Source organism: Theropithecus gelada, chromosome 15, assembly GCF_003255815.1.
Source record: "Theropithecus gelada isolate Dixy chromosome 15, Tgel_1.0, whole genome shotgun sequence".
Lineage (NCBI taxonomy): Eukaryota > Metazoa > Chordata > Mammalia > Primates > Cercopithecidae > Theropithecus > Theropithecus gelada.
In genome coordinates this window covers 47,976,408-47,991,056 of record NC_037683.1, presented here as the reverse complement: position 1 = coordinate 47,991,056, position 14,649 = coordinate 47,976,408, and the positions used below count along the sequence as shown (strand labels likewise).

The window sequence follows — 14,649 nt, the reverse complement described above, 5'->3', positions numbered from 1 at the left end:
AGTTATCCACCTGCCTCGGCCTCCCAAAGTGCTGGGATTATAGGTGTGAGCCACCGCTCCCAGCTGGACTTTCTTTAAAATAATCTAACTCGGGGAGGGAAGGGGTTGATTAGATTTTTCATATGTTGGTAACTGTTGAATCTGACAGGTATATGGGAGATCATTATACTATTTTTTCTACTTTTCTATGTTTGAAAAATTAATATAATTTTAAAGCTTGGGGAAAGAGAGAAAGCTTAACAGAGTTAACCGTTCAGCAACTGCAGAAATACCTCTGTTCCTAATTAGCATGTATTGACCAGGGGAAAAGAAGACAAGGAGAGAAGAAAATAGTTGCCTAGAATTGTGAGAGTCTGTCTGGTCAGCCCTCCGTCTCCAACCCTGGCATTCCATTATCACATAAGAACAGGGCAGTTGCTTTCCTAATTCCACCCCACATTCATCCACTTTGCCTATATGTAATGGGCAAAGTCTTTCAAGAAGGATTTTTAGATTAAAGATTTTGAACAACTTACAGCCAGGAGACTCTGATTTATTTCAGCACCTTCCATCTTTGTCTGTCTATCTGAGTCCCTTGCATCTGCTGCTCTTTCACTGCCAGCCAAGTCAATAAAAGAGATCCTAGAAAAAAGACACAGGAGGAGTGACTTCTGTTAAGCTTTATTTTTGTATCAGTCAGCATTCTGTGACCTCTGGAAAAAATTAACATTGGCCCATCCTTGGGAAAGAAAAGACATTACTGAGCTGGGTATGGTGGCTCACACCTATAAACCCAGCTACTTGGGAGGCTGAGGTGGAGGACTGCTTGAGGCCAGGAGTTCTAGACCAGCCTGAGCAACACAGCAAGACCCCATCTCTTAAAAAATTTAAAAAACTGGCCGGGCGTGGCGGCTCATGCCTGTAATCCCAGCATTTTGGGAGGCTGAAGCGGGTGGATCACGAGGCCAAGAGATCAAGACCAGCCTGGCCAACATGGTGAAACCCCATCTCTACTAAAAATACAAAAATTAGCTGGGCGTGGTGGTGCACGCCTGTAGTCCCAGCCACTAGGGAGGCTGAGGCAGGAGAATCACTTGAACCTGAGAGGCTGAGGTTGCAGTGAGCCAAGATCGCGCCACTGCACTCCAGCCTCGCGACAGAGTGAGACTCCTTCTCAAGAAAAAAAAATTGTAAAAATTAGCTGGTAGGCTGAGTACCTGGGACTACAGGTGTGGACCACCACACCCAGCTATTTTTTTTTTTTTTTTTAAGAGACAGGGTGGATATGAAGGCGATCTGGCTGTGACATCTGTCACCCCATTGATCAAACTACTAGGCTCAAGAGATCCTCTCACCTTGCCCTCCCAAAGTGCTGAGATTACAGGTGTCAGCCACCATCAGCTTACCAGTTAATTTTTACAATTTTTTTTTTTTTTTGAGACGGAGCCCCACTCTGTTGCCAGGCTCTTGAGTCTAGGCGTTCAAGACCAGCCTGGGCAAAATAGAGAGACCCTGTTTCAACCCTGGAGATCGATGGGGTGACAGATGTCGCAGCCAGATCGCCCTCACATCCACCCTGTCTCTTAAAAAAAAAAAAAGCTAGGTGTGGTGGTCCACACCTGTATTCCCAGCTACACAGGAAGCTGAGGCATGAGGACTGCTTAAGCCCAGCGAAACCCTATCTTACATACAAACAAACAAACATGACTGTCAGCTTTCCAAGAGTATCACAAGATTCTGATCTGTCAGTTGATGCTGGTACTGTCCACTCAAACATGTCTATTGGTTTTATTTATGAGAAAATATGACTAAAATTAATAAAACATTCTTCCCAAAAGGCTAAATGACCACAATGCTAATCACTTAAGTAACCACTTAGGTAATTACATAGAAAACTTTTGTGGACAGCAATCCAGCAAACAAAAAAAAAAAAAAAAAAAAAAAGAAAAGAAAAGAAAAGAAAAACACTCATTACTCAGAGATGAAATAGGCTCATCTATCAGCGTGGCAGATTATTTGCTAGGAGAGCACCAGAGAAGCAATGAATGTATCCAATTGTCTTATGGCTTCTTTCGAGAAGAATGGATTAATCTTCTCCTCCCACCTTTTTTGGCATCTAAGCTCTCTAAGATGCATTCCCTACTGTTTCTCTGCTGAAACTGTGTTTCATGTCACAAGCAATCAATGTCCCTTTTAATAACTTAGGGTTGACCAACAATAGGTCATTACTTCATGGTTAATCAACTGATGACACGTTAGTACAATGATTTATTTCAGGGCTAACAACTCTACTCTGTATCCCTGCAATGAAGAACTCCATGGTGGCAGGGTATCCTATTGTTGAGAAAACATACTTCAAAGTCACATTAAAGGGAAGGCAGACAATGTAACTCCCTGATATTTCCAGCTTACCTGCCAAATGTCCTCTTGGCTGAATCTTTGATCTGAATTTGGATGATGGCATGGGAGCGGGAAGAGTCTGCATTAACTCCAGTGGCCCCAGTGCTGCGCTCCTTGCTGCCCTTTAAGATCACCTGAAAATAAAATCCATAGGATGACTTCCCCAAGGAGTAAACAAAACCCTCTGGCTGCTAAGAATTGACTAAGAGCAGTAAACAGCAGACATACAATTGTGTCAGTGCACTGCAGTTTCTTCTGTCCAGGTGGAAAACCACTCAAACACTAAATTATACCTAGTAAGTACCCAATGACAATGAAAACAACGTGAAATACTAATCTTGTGGGAGAACGTTCCATAGCTCAAGAGCTAATTTACTTCTTGATCTCATACACTCTTTTTAGTATCTTTGATGGATTTAGCCTAACTAAAATCCCCAGTGCATAAGTTGGCTCCAAAGCAGGGTCTCATAATACCCATCTATCTTAGTAACTGAGGCAAAGGACATAAATGTGCATTATAGAATGACTAATCACATCCACCTGTTCTACCAGGATGCAGTAATAAAGGAGGCCAGGTCCGATGTAGAAATATGGAAGTGATGAGTTACTGTGATTACCACGAGCCCATGATTTCCCTTGAGACTAATCCTCACTCACCCTAGACTGGGAGTAAAGACTAACAGGAGTCCTTCTAGCCATAATGGAATGGGGCAGGGGATGTGAAGTCTCAGGATTGGCCTGCAGCCACTGAAAACACAATCATTTAAGAACATGCTGCCCTTATTTTGGACAGGGGTATGAGTGTTAGTTACTGAGAATAAAAAAGGCAAAACAAATTTTTTTTGAAATAGGGGCTTGCTCTGTCACCCAGGCTGGAGTGCAGTGGTGTGATCATAGCTCACTGCAGCCATGACCTCCTGGGTTTGAGAGGTACTCCTGGCTCAGCCTCCTGAGTAGCTGGGATTATAGGTGTGCACCACCACACCTGGCTAATTTTTAAAATTTTTTGTAGAGATATGGTCTTACTCTGTTGCCCAGGATGGTCTTGAACTCCTGAGCTCAAACAGTCCTCTCTCCTTAGTCCCTCAAAGTGGTAGGATTACAGGCATGAGCCACTGTACCCGGCCACAAGAAACTTTAAAAACATTACTTGGGCCGGGCACGGTGGCTCACGCCTGTAATCCCAGCTTCTCAGAAGACTGAGGCAGGAGGATCACTCGAGTCCAGGAGGTTGAGGCTGCAGTGAGCTGTGATTACAGAGCAAGACCCTGTCTCAAATAAATAAATAAATAAAAATTTTAAAATAAAAATTTAAAACTATATTCACCTTTAAAGCCAGTAAAAGAAAAGGGGGTAGCAGTGGACAATACATTTTTTCTTTTTTTTTTTTTTAATAAAAAATCAGATGGGGTCTCACTATGCTGCCCAGGCTGATCTTGAAGTCCTGGGCTCAAGCAATCCTCCCACCTCGGCCTCCCAAAATGCTGGGATTACAGGTGTGATATATTTCAATGAAATTTTAGAGTGTGGAAAGATAATGAAGGGATGATAATTGCCAGCAATGAAGTTATAAAGTAAGTAAGTAGGAAAGGGGGGAGTCAGTCTATCAACCCATTAGGACCCCTAAGAGGGGCTCAGACTCTGGAAGCACCAGGTAATACTGGGATAAGGCAAAGATACACACAGTCAGTGATCAGAGCAGTAAAGCCCTCGGTGAAACATTCCCCATTCATCCCCACACTGTGCCTGGTGCTTAGTCCTTTTTGGTCTCTGGTTCCCATTTTCTGGAGACTATACCTTCTGCCTCCTGCACAGGGTGGGGCAGAGTCAAGTGAAAGAACTTAAACAAGGATTAAGTAAAAGCAACACACCAGCGTTCCCCAACATTAGTCCTCAGCCAGAATTCTCTGGAGAAACCCTCACTTCCAAGCCCTACATATGTTTACATTTTGGGGACTTCCCCGGCAAAACCAATTAACTTTCAACCTATAGTGAAGTTTAATGATCAACAAGCACACCTCTGACACACAAACTTTGTGACTGTTATTTTTTTAATGCCTCATACATACAGGTGAATAGAAAGCCAAAGCCACCAGCATGAAAACACCAAACCAAAAGAGGGAATAGAAAAAGCACTTGGAAATTTAAAATATGATAAAGTAAAAACTGCATTTTATTTATTTATTTATTTTTTGAGACGGAGTCTCGCTCTGTCACCCAGGCTGGAGTGCAGTGGCGCGATCTCAGCTCACTGCAAGCTCCGCCTCCCGGATTCACGCCATTCTCCTGCCTCAGCCTCCCCAGTAGCTGGGACTACAGGCGCCCGCCACTGCGCCCGGCTAATTTTTTGTATTTTTTTTTTTTTAGTAGAGACGGGGTTTCACCGTGGTCTCGATCTCCTGACCTTGTGATCCGCCCGCCTCGGCCTCCCAAAGTGCTGGGATTACAGGCCTGAGCCACCACGAAAAACTGCATTTTTAAAAGGTAGTAAGATACAGGCTGGGCATGGTGGCTCATGCCTTTAATCCCAACACTTTGGGAGGCTGAGGCAGGAGGATCACTTGAGCTCAGGAGTTCAAGACCAGCCTGGGCAAACAGTGAGACCCCCCCATCTCTACAAAAATTAGCTGGGCGTGGTGGTGCACACCTGTAGTCCCAGACAGGAGGCTGAGGCAGTAAGCTGCACTCCAGCCTAGGGGACAAAAATCTCATCTCTTAAAAATAATCACCTACTCTCAGGTTCAGGGGGAAAAATAAATTAATTAAATAAAATAAAAGGTTGTAAGTTTTTTTTTTTTTTTTGGAGTTGTAAGTTAAGGATATGTCCCAGAAAGTAAAACATAAACAAGATCTGCACTCCCATGTCTGTTGCAGCACTGTGCACAACAGCCAAGATTTGGAAGCAACCTAGTGTCCATCAAGCGATGAATGGATAAAGAAAATGTGGTGCTCGTACACAATGGAGTACCTATTCAACCATGAAAAAGAATGAGAGCCTGTCATTTGCAACAACATGGACGGAACAGGAGATCATTATGTTAAGTGAAATAAGCCAGGCACAGAAAGACAAACATCACATGTTCTCATGTGTGTGATCTAAAAATCAAAGAAATTGAACTCATGGACATAGATACTAGAAGGATGGTTACCACAGGGGCTGGGAAGGGTAGTGGGGATGCGGGGGTGGTTAATAGGTACACACAAAAAAGAAATAATGAATAAGACCTACTATTTGACAATACAACAGGATGATTATAGTCAACAATATTTTATAGGCTGGGCATGGTAGCTCACACCCATAATCCAGCACTTTGGGAGGCTAACGCGGGTGGATCACTTTAGTGCAGGTATTTGAGATCAGCCTGGCCTACAGGGTGAAACCCCATCTCTACTAAAAATAAAAAAATTAGCCAGGCATGGTGGCACACACCTGTAATCCCAGCTACTCAGAAGGCTGAGGCAGGAGAATTGCTTGAACCCAGGAGGCGGAGGTTGCAGTGAGCTGAGATCACACCATTGCACTCCAGCCTGGGCGACAGAGCAAATAAAGAATAAGAGCCGGGTGTGGTGGGTCACACCTGTAATCCTAGCACTTTGGGAGGCCGAGGCGGGTGGATCACTTGAGGTCAGGAGTTCGAATAAGCCTGGCCAACATGGTGAAACCCTGTCTCTACTAAAAACACAAAAATTACCCGGGTGTTGTGGTGCATGCCTGTAATCCCAGCTACTTGGGAGGCTGAGGCAGTAGAATTGCTTGAACCCAGGAGGCGGAGGTTGCAGTGAGCTGAGATCACGCCATTGCATTCCAGCCTTGGGGGGGGAAAAAAAAGAATAATAAAGTTCTATTTCATTTTTTCTCAATCTCTCACCATTTTAATTTATATCATATTGAACATAGTCACAGTTTCCAAATTAAGAATCCAAAAGTAGACAAAGCCAAACTTCAACAATAAGATACAAAATATCTTAACAAGTAGCAGTTGCTTTTTAGAAATTTAATTAACTAAAAATATTTTTTCCATGATCTAAGCAATAGTATGTTTCTAAAGATTATCTGTATGTGAGATGTAAAATCAAAATTCAGAATCATACTTAAATACACCAATTTTGTAAAAAGTTTGCTAAAAATTTAAAGAGACAATATGATGAATCCTTTTGTAAAGAGAAGAATCTGCTAATTTATAAAGCTAGATCATCAACTATATGGATACCACCTTTATGCTAATGAAATCATGGGAGTTACAGTGGTAATCTCTTATACTGGATATGGCAAGTGCTGAGAAAAAAGCACTGCTAACTAAGCTCAGACGCTGGGTAAGACATTTAAGGCCAGCACTGTGACCAAACCATCCAGTTTAAATGCACCTTCTGGCCCTGGCTTCTCCCTGTCCCTTTCACTTCATGTTTACACAGGATGGGATGCAATGCTGATGGATCATCAGATCGGTATTGTTCCTTTTTCAAACTTTTTTTCCTCATTAGGAAAGACAAACAATGTGGAAAACTTGGAAAATATAGGAAGAGGATAAAGAAGAAAATATCTATCTCTCATAATTCCAGTGATTATAAAATTCTGGTGTATTTCCTTTTAGAGTTTTAGATTTCTTACAGCTTTTTTTTTTTTGGTCATTTACAAATCCTATGAAAAGACAGGGGAGGTCTTAAACCTTTACATTTGTAAAAGCAGTATGTCTGACTAATAAGGAAAGGAACACAGAGAAGCTAAGTGACTTATACAAGGTCACATAGGTAGAATATGGTCAGGCCAGGAATAGAAGGCAGATATCCTCTTCTACATGTGAGTAATGATGTTACTAATAATGCTAGTCCAATGAGACCCAGTGAGAACTCAGAAAGGCCTCAAGGCCATACTTCGCAAGGAAATGTGGATATGAACAGGAAATGCAAAGGGTGGCCCTGTGGTTCTTCCTCAAGAGTGTCAAAAAAGATTGGCTTCTGAGACTGTGTTACAGACTTTTGAACTTGGGTTTTCACTGCATCTTGTACACCATAATGTACTGGGTATCTCTAAGTGCATCTCAGAGACCTAACATGTTGAGATGCCCTTTCCTGGTTAAATATATTTTAGAGAAGGCATGAGGAATTTCTGGTCCTTGGTCCAATTTTTTCCAATAACAGCCTGCTATAGTCATGCCTTCCAGAAACTATGTAACAATGCACCTGAGCTATGAAGAGTAAAAATGAGGCAGTCTGTGAATATCAAAGTCATCACATTTTTGTAAATGCCATATACAACTGAAGTATAGCAGTTAAAATGGTGAAATCTGGAGTCAGGTTGCCAGGGTTCACATGCCAGCTCTAGCATGTGGTTGTGTAGACTACTGCAAATCACTTAACTTTTAAGGGTCTCAGTTTCTTATCTATAAAATGGGAATTATGGCCGGGCACAGTGGCTCACACCTATACTCCCAGCACTTCAGGAGGCCGAGAAGGACAGATCACCTGAGGTCAGGACTTTTACACCAGCCTTGCCAACACGGCGAAACCCCATCTCTATTAAAAATACAAAAATTGGCTGGGCGCAGTGGCTCACATCTGTAATCCCAGCACTTTGGGAGGCTGAGGTGGGTGGATCACCTGAGGTCAGGAGTTCGAGACCAGCCTGGCCAACCTGGTGAAACCCCATGTCTACTAAAAATACAAAAATATTAGGTGTGATGGCATGCGCCTGTAACCCCAGTTACTCGGGAGGCTGAGGCAGGATAATCACTTGAACCCAGGAGGCGGGGGTTGCAGTGAGTTGATATCACACCACTGCACTCCCACCTGGGCTACAAAGGGAGACTCTATCTCAAAAACAAACAAACAAATATTAGCCAGGCATGGTGGCCTGTGCCTGTAATCTCAGCTACTTGGGAGGCTGAGGCAGGAGAATCGCTTCAACTCAGAAGGCGGAGATTGCAGTGAGCCAAGATCACGCCACTGCACTCCAGCCTGGGCCACAGAGCTAGACTCTGTCTCAAAAATAAAATAAAATAGAATAGAATAGGAATTACCTAGGTTATTAAGGCTAAAAAAAAAGATAATACATAACTAAAGCGCTTAGTACCACAACTGGCACATGGCAACTTCTCAATAAACATTAATTTTTGAAAACATACTAAAGGGGCCGGGCACAGTAGCTCATGCCTGTAATCCCAGCACTTAGGGAGGCTGAGGCAGGTGGATCACCTGAGGTCGGGCGTTAGAGACCAACATGGTAAAACTCCATCTCTACTAAAAATACAAAAATTAGCCAGGTGTGGGTAGTGGGCACCTATAATCCCAGCTACTCAGGAGGCTGAGGCAGGAGAATCCCTTGAACCTGGGAGGCAGAGGTTGCGGTGAGTCCAGATCATGTCACTGCACTCCAGCCTGGACAAGAGAGCAAAATTTCGTCTCAAAAACAAAACAGAAAGAAAAGACACTAAAGAACTAACATCTTTGTTTAAACTTCTAAAACTTAAACTATTTCTTTTTTTCATAAATGTGAAACAATCAGAGTTTCATGGAAAAATATAGCTTTAGAGATCAACATGAAATATCATGGGCTCCCCAGTGCAAACCAAAAAAAAAAAAAAAGAAAAGAAAAGGAAGAAAGCAGATAAGAGAAAGAGAGAATCTATTTGGGGGAAATGCAAGTCTAGGAGGTGAGCAAAATTAATGCAATCACCTTTAAAACTACTAGGCCCCCTTTTCCTCTCACTGCCTCCTCCTTCTCAAACTCCTTCCCTAACTAAACTCTGTTGGGCAAGTTTCTAAATCTAAGTTCTCTAGAGAGAACATATTATGTGAATAGTAAAATGGGAATCTGCTACAATAGGAAGTAATGAAAACTGGGCCTGGTGTGGTGGCTCACACCTGTAATCCCAGCACTTTGGGAGGCTGAGGTAGAGGATCACTTGAGCCCAGAAGTTCAAGACCAATCTGGGCAACATCTACAAAAATTTTTTTAAAAAATTAGCCAGGTGTGGTGGTGCACACCTGTGGTTCTAGCTACTCAGAAGGCTGAAGTGGGAGGATCGTTTGAGCCCAGGAGGTTGAGGCTCCAGTGAGCCGTGATTGCACCACTGCACTCCTGCCTAGGTGACAGAGTGAGACTCTGTCTCAAAAAAAAAAAAAAAAAAAAAAAAAACAAAACTGTGGCGGTGCTGGGAAACATCATTCAGGGACTTAATAAGAATAATACATGTGGAAAGTTGAGCCAGTATCATACTATAAATTTTATGTATGTTATCTTACTTCCTTCTCCCCATCATCCAACCCAATCATCTATCAATATCTATATGTTTCACGCTCAGACAGGTAAAGGATATGCTCAGGGATACATGGCACTGTAACTGACTGCCCATTACAGCCAAGGCAATGATAAAACATGAAACAAGTTTATCAAAATTCCTAGGAATGAATACTTCTGACTATATAAAATGGGTATAGGAATGACTTAAAAAAACAATGAATCTCTAAAACTAAAAAATGCCCATTGTCTGACAAAATCTCAGTTCCAAATCTGGGAAATGTGATGAATCAGTGAGTCTTCTGTAAAGGCAGGAAGTTCTGGGGCCTGCGTTGGCAAGAAATCAAATACACTTGGAAGGAGAAACTTCCTGGAGGAAGGACAATCCCATGTGAATAATGAAGCTACCAGTTGTGCAGGCAGGCCATGCCTGAGTAATCCTGAGGGTGATTTGAGAGGGTAACACTCCAAGATGACACTTGAGGGTGACACTTGAGCAAACACATGGGTGATACCTGAGCAAGTATGAACAGTGACACCTGAGAGTGAAATGTGACACCTGAGTTAGCAAGTGCTGTTGTTTCAAGTCAATAAATGTTTATTTATGAGGATAACTGTGTCAGGTATCCATAAATTATATAAACTTTCCACCTTGATCTCAGCTGGCTTCCTCCTTGTACAACCCCATATGTACTGCAGACTGAGGGTATCAATGGCGATAATATGTTGACTAACAAGGAACTTTTTTTCTGCTTTTCTTAGGAACCATACTTTAGAATAGAACAGTGCCATAAACTCTTCAGGATGGAGGGGTTGACTCAACACCAGACTGCCAGCATTTACGGCCTAAAGGCAATGAAGAGTCTTCTTCCTAGTGTTTGCTTCTTTCCCCTTTAATTGGTCTAATTTTCAGTGACAAAGGAATCCTGAGGACCAGACTCACCTGATACTCCTGGCCAAATGTGGGACTGGGTGGAGGTAGGGGCAAGAGGACCACAGGGAACAGAGTATGAGAAACAATTTCCTTAGGACTCCACAGCAGAGGAAGCTCTGGGGAGAATGGTCACAGCTCTGGGGCAGCCCTTCAGCATGTCCCACACACTTTCGTTCTGTGCCTACCTTTGCAATCACTAGAAAGAGGCTCTTAGGTGACCCTCTAAAACAGACACACTTGGGCGCTATGCTCAGGTTTTGGATCCCAGGACCCAGGAATCTAATAACGCAAATGTGAAGTCTCATCCCTTAAGCAAAATTTACCTAAAGTATTTGTTTCAGGAAAAAGAAACTTATAAAAAGATCTATACCAATGATGGGCCACTATGCCACTGCACACACCCAAGTCCCAAGTATTAATTTTGAAAAAGCAACAACAAAATTTTCCACAAACCCTGTTATTTGAAGATTAAACAGTCCTTTAAACACCTAATTTTAAGCAAATGATAACAGAAGACATTGTTATCAATGTATGAATTAATTCAGTCAGTGTCTTTTCTCTTCTCTTCTTTTTTTTCTTGAGATGGAGTCTGACTCTGTTGCCGGGGCTGGAGTGCAGTGGCGTGATCTCTGGTCACTGCAACCTCCGCCTTCCAGGCTCAAGTAATTCTCCTGCCTCAGCCTCCCAAGTAGCTGGGATTACAGGCACCCACCACCACACCCAGCTCATTTTCATATTTTTAGTAGAGGTGGGGTTTCACCATGTTGGCCAGGCTGGTTTCAAACTCCTGACCTCAAATGATCTTCCAGCCTCAGCCTCCCAAAGTGCTGGAATTACAGGCGTGAGCCACCACACCCGGTCTCTCTTAATTTCTTAAGAAAAACTTATTTCTAATTATACATTATAGGTAGTATAATATAGTGAAAAGAGCTTCAGAGTGAGATCAATCCAAGCTGAAATCCTGCTCTGCCAGTTGTTAGCTATGTGATTCTGGGTTATCACTTGATTTTAACCTCAGTATTTTCATCTCTTAGAGAAGTTTACAATATTTACCTTGATTTTGTGATGATTAAGTGGGGTAATATTTGCAAAAACCTCTAACAAGTCATTTGGTAGATAGTGCTCACTAAACATTTGCAATTATTATTAGAACACAGTGAAAAGGAAGGCAGGAAAGAACAAGAGTAGAATCAGCTAGAGAGGTTTGAACTTTGACATTCGTTGGAGGCACTTCTACAATGCCAAACCTGACTGCTTTCCCTGGTCCCTTAAGCTTGAAGACTCAGACACTTCTCCCTGGAGGAGTGTACCATGAAGCTATACTAAGCTAAGTCTTGTCAAGTGCCCGGTCTATCCTTCTAGTCCTTTCCCTTTTACTCTAGCCAGGCTTGTTGGATGTACTAGAAGAATGACTGCAATGGCTGCATCTTAGAATCACCTGGGGAGTTTTTAAAGTAATACCCATCCTTATACTGCTGGTGGGAGTGTAAAATGGCAAAATCACTTTGGAAAACAGTGCGGCATTTCCTAAAAAAAAGCATGGCCCAGCAATTTCACTCCTAGGCACACACCCAAGAAAATGGAACACATGTGTCCACACAAAAACCTTTGTACATGAATGTTCACAGAAACATTATTCATAATGACCAAAAAGTGGAAACAACCCAAATGTCTATCAACTGACGAATGGATAAATAAAATGAGGTATCCAAACAATGTAATATTATTCAGCCACTAAAAGGAATGAAGTCCTGATACATGCTGTAACATGAATGAACTCTGAAAATAAACTAAGTCAAAGGAGCCAGAGACAAAAGGTTGCATATTGTATAATTCTGTTTATATGATATGGGCAGAATTGGCAAATCCACAGAGATAGAAATTAGTGGTTGCCAGGCACTGGAGGCAGGAGAAATAGGGAGTAACTGCTAATGGAGTTAGCATTAGTTCATTTTGGGGTGATAAAAGTTTTCTGGAATTAGATAGTGGCAATGGTTGCATAACTTCACCAATATACTTTAAAAAAATCACTGAATTGTATACTTTAAAAAAAATCCCTCAGGGAGGATGCACCATTCCTGGAGGTCTTGCAATACCAAATCAATGCATGGAGTGGACACAGCAAGCTCCTACTCCATCTCCCTGTTCCAAAAATTCATTTAATAGGTTGTCCTTGAATAGAACATGCTAAACTGCTGAGAAAAGATACTATATTTTCTATTCTGATCCACTGGTCTAAAAAAAAAAAGAATACTATGGCTGGACGCGGTGGCTCATGCCTGTAATCCTAGCACTTTGGGAGGTCGAGGTGAGAGGATTGCTTGTGTCCAGGAGATTGAGACCAGCCTGTGCAACATGGCGAAACCCCATTTCTACTAAAAATATCAAAAAAATTAGCCGGGTGTGGTGGCACACACCTGTAGTCCCAGCTACTCAGGAGACTGAGGTGGGAAGGATCACCTGAGCTCAGGGAGGTTGAGGCTGCAGTGAGCCGAAATCACGCCACTGCACTCCAGCCTGGGTAACAGGAGTGAGACCCTGTCTCAAAAATAAAAAATAAAAAAAGAATGAATATTATGGTATCTGAATTATATTTCAATAAGAAAATTATATTAAGAAACCCAGTGGATCATACACTTTTAAAAAGGTGAATGTTATGGTATATGAACCACATTTTAATTTAAAATAATAAGAATACCCACACCCAGGCCCCACTCCTGAAGGATTCTGATTTAATTGACCTGAGGAGGACACAAGCAAGCATTAAAAGACATTATGATGAAACTGGGAAAACAAGTCACAGAATGAGACAACATGCTTATCATACAAATAACCAACAAGACTCATATCCAGAATATACAAATTGGAAGGAAAAGACAGATAAGTCAAGATGAGGAAAAGACCCAAACTGGCATTCCCAAAAGAGGAACTCCAAATTACAAGTTAAAAATATGAGAAAATATTCAATTTTATTCTTAATCAGGGAAATGCAAATTAAAACCACAATAAAATATAATTAAACACGTACAGACTGGCAAAAATTCAAAATATCTATCAATTGAAAGTGTCTGCAGGATGAAGAACAACGGGATTGCCTGTATACTGCTTGTAGGAATACACACTACTCAGGGAAACAGTTGGCAGCATTTAGTGTAGCTGAAAATATGGGCCACTGTGCCTGTCATCCCAACACTTTGGGAGGCTGAGGTGAGAGGATTGCTTGAGCCAAGGAGCTTGAGACCAGCCTGGGCAACATGACAGGACCCTGTCTCTACAAAGAATAAAAATATTAGCCAAGTGTGGTGGCATATGCTTGTGGTCCCAGCTACTTGGGAAGCTGAGGTAGGAGGATTGCTTGAGCCCAGGAGGTCAAGGCTGCAGTGAGCCATGTGTTCACACCACTGGACTCCAGCCTGGGCTGGATAGAGCAAGACCCTGTCTCCAGGAAAAAAAAAAAAAAAAAAAGCATATCATCTGACCTAATCATTTCACAACTAGGTATATATCCTAGAGAACCCATGTGCTCTGTACAGAAATACATGTATAAGCACACTCACAGGTATAAGCACACTCACAGCTGCAATGTTCCAAATAACTCTAAAATAGAAACAACCCCAGTTGTTTATTAACAAGAGAATAGATAAATAAATTGTGGTATATTCCTATGATAAAACACTCTATAGCAAATAGCAATGAAGAAAACTAGAACCAAATGCAAAAACCTAAATGGAACTGAAAAGCATAACATTTAGCAAAAGAAACAAAACACCAAAAAATACACAGTGCAGTTCTACTCATGCAAAGTTCAAAAACAGATGAAAACTAAGTTAGATGGTTTGGGGATAAATACATAGGTGGTAAAACTATAACAAATAACAAGAAAGTGATTAGCACAAAAATCAGGATAATAGGGGGGTGTTATTGCAAAGTCACACGGGGGGTTTGTAGCGTGCTACAATGTTCTATTTCTTGATCTGAGTAACTGATTACAAGGGTGCTTGTTTCTTTACACTGGACATACTTAGGTTTTATGTATTTTTCCGTATAGTGCTATTTTTCACAATAAAAGAGGTTAAATCTTTTTTTTTTTTTTTTTTTT

General features: G+C 41.8%; 1 protein-coding gene and 1 non-coding gene across 2 annotated transcripts in view; both read right to left on the bottom strand.

Annotated features, from left to right (window-relative positions):
• The window catches only part of KIF24 (kinesin family member 24), a 76,143-nt gene that overhangs the window by 16,724 nt on the left and 44,770 nt on the right, over positions 1 to 14,649 (bottom strand). The window contains exons 7-8 of the mRNA XM_025358837.1: positions 2,392 to 2,513; positions 516 to 621 (exon numbers count right to left, since the gene is read on the bottom strand). Coding sequence (XP_025214622.1) covers positions 516 to 621; positions 2,392 to 2,513 — 228 coding nt within the window. The remainder of the gene's footprint in view (positions 1 to 515; positions 622 to 2,391; positions 2,514 to 14,649) is intronic.
• LOC112608820 lies at positions 12,613 to 12,796 on the bottom strand. Its single transcript, XR_003116102.1, has one exon. It is a non-coding gene; the product is annotated as a U2 spliceosomal RNA (small nuclear RNA).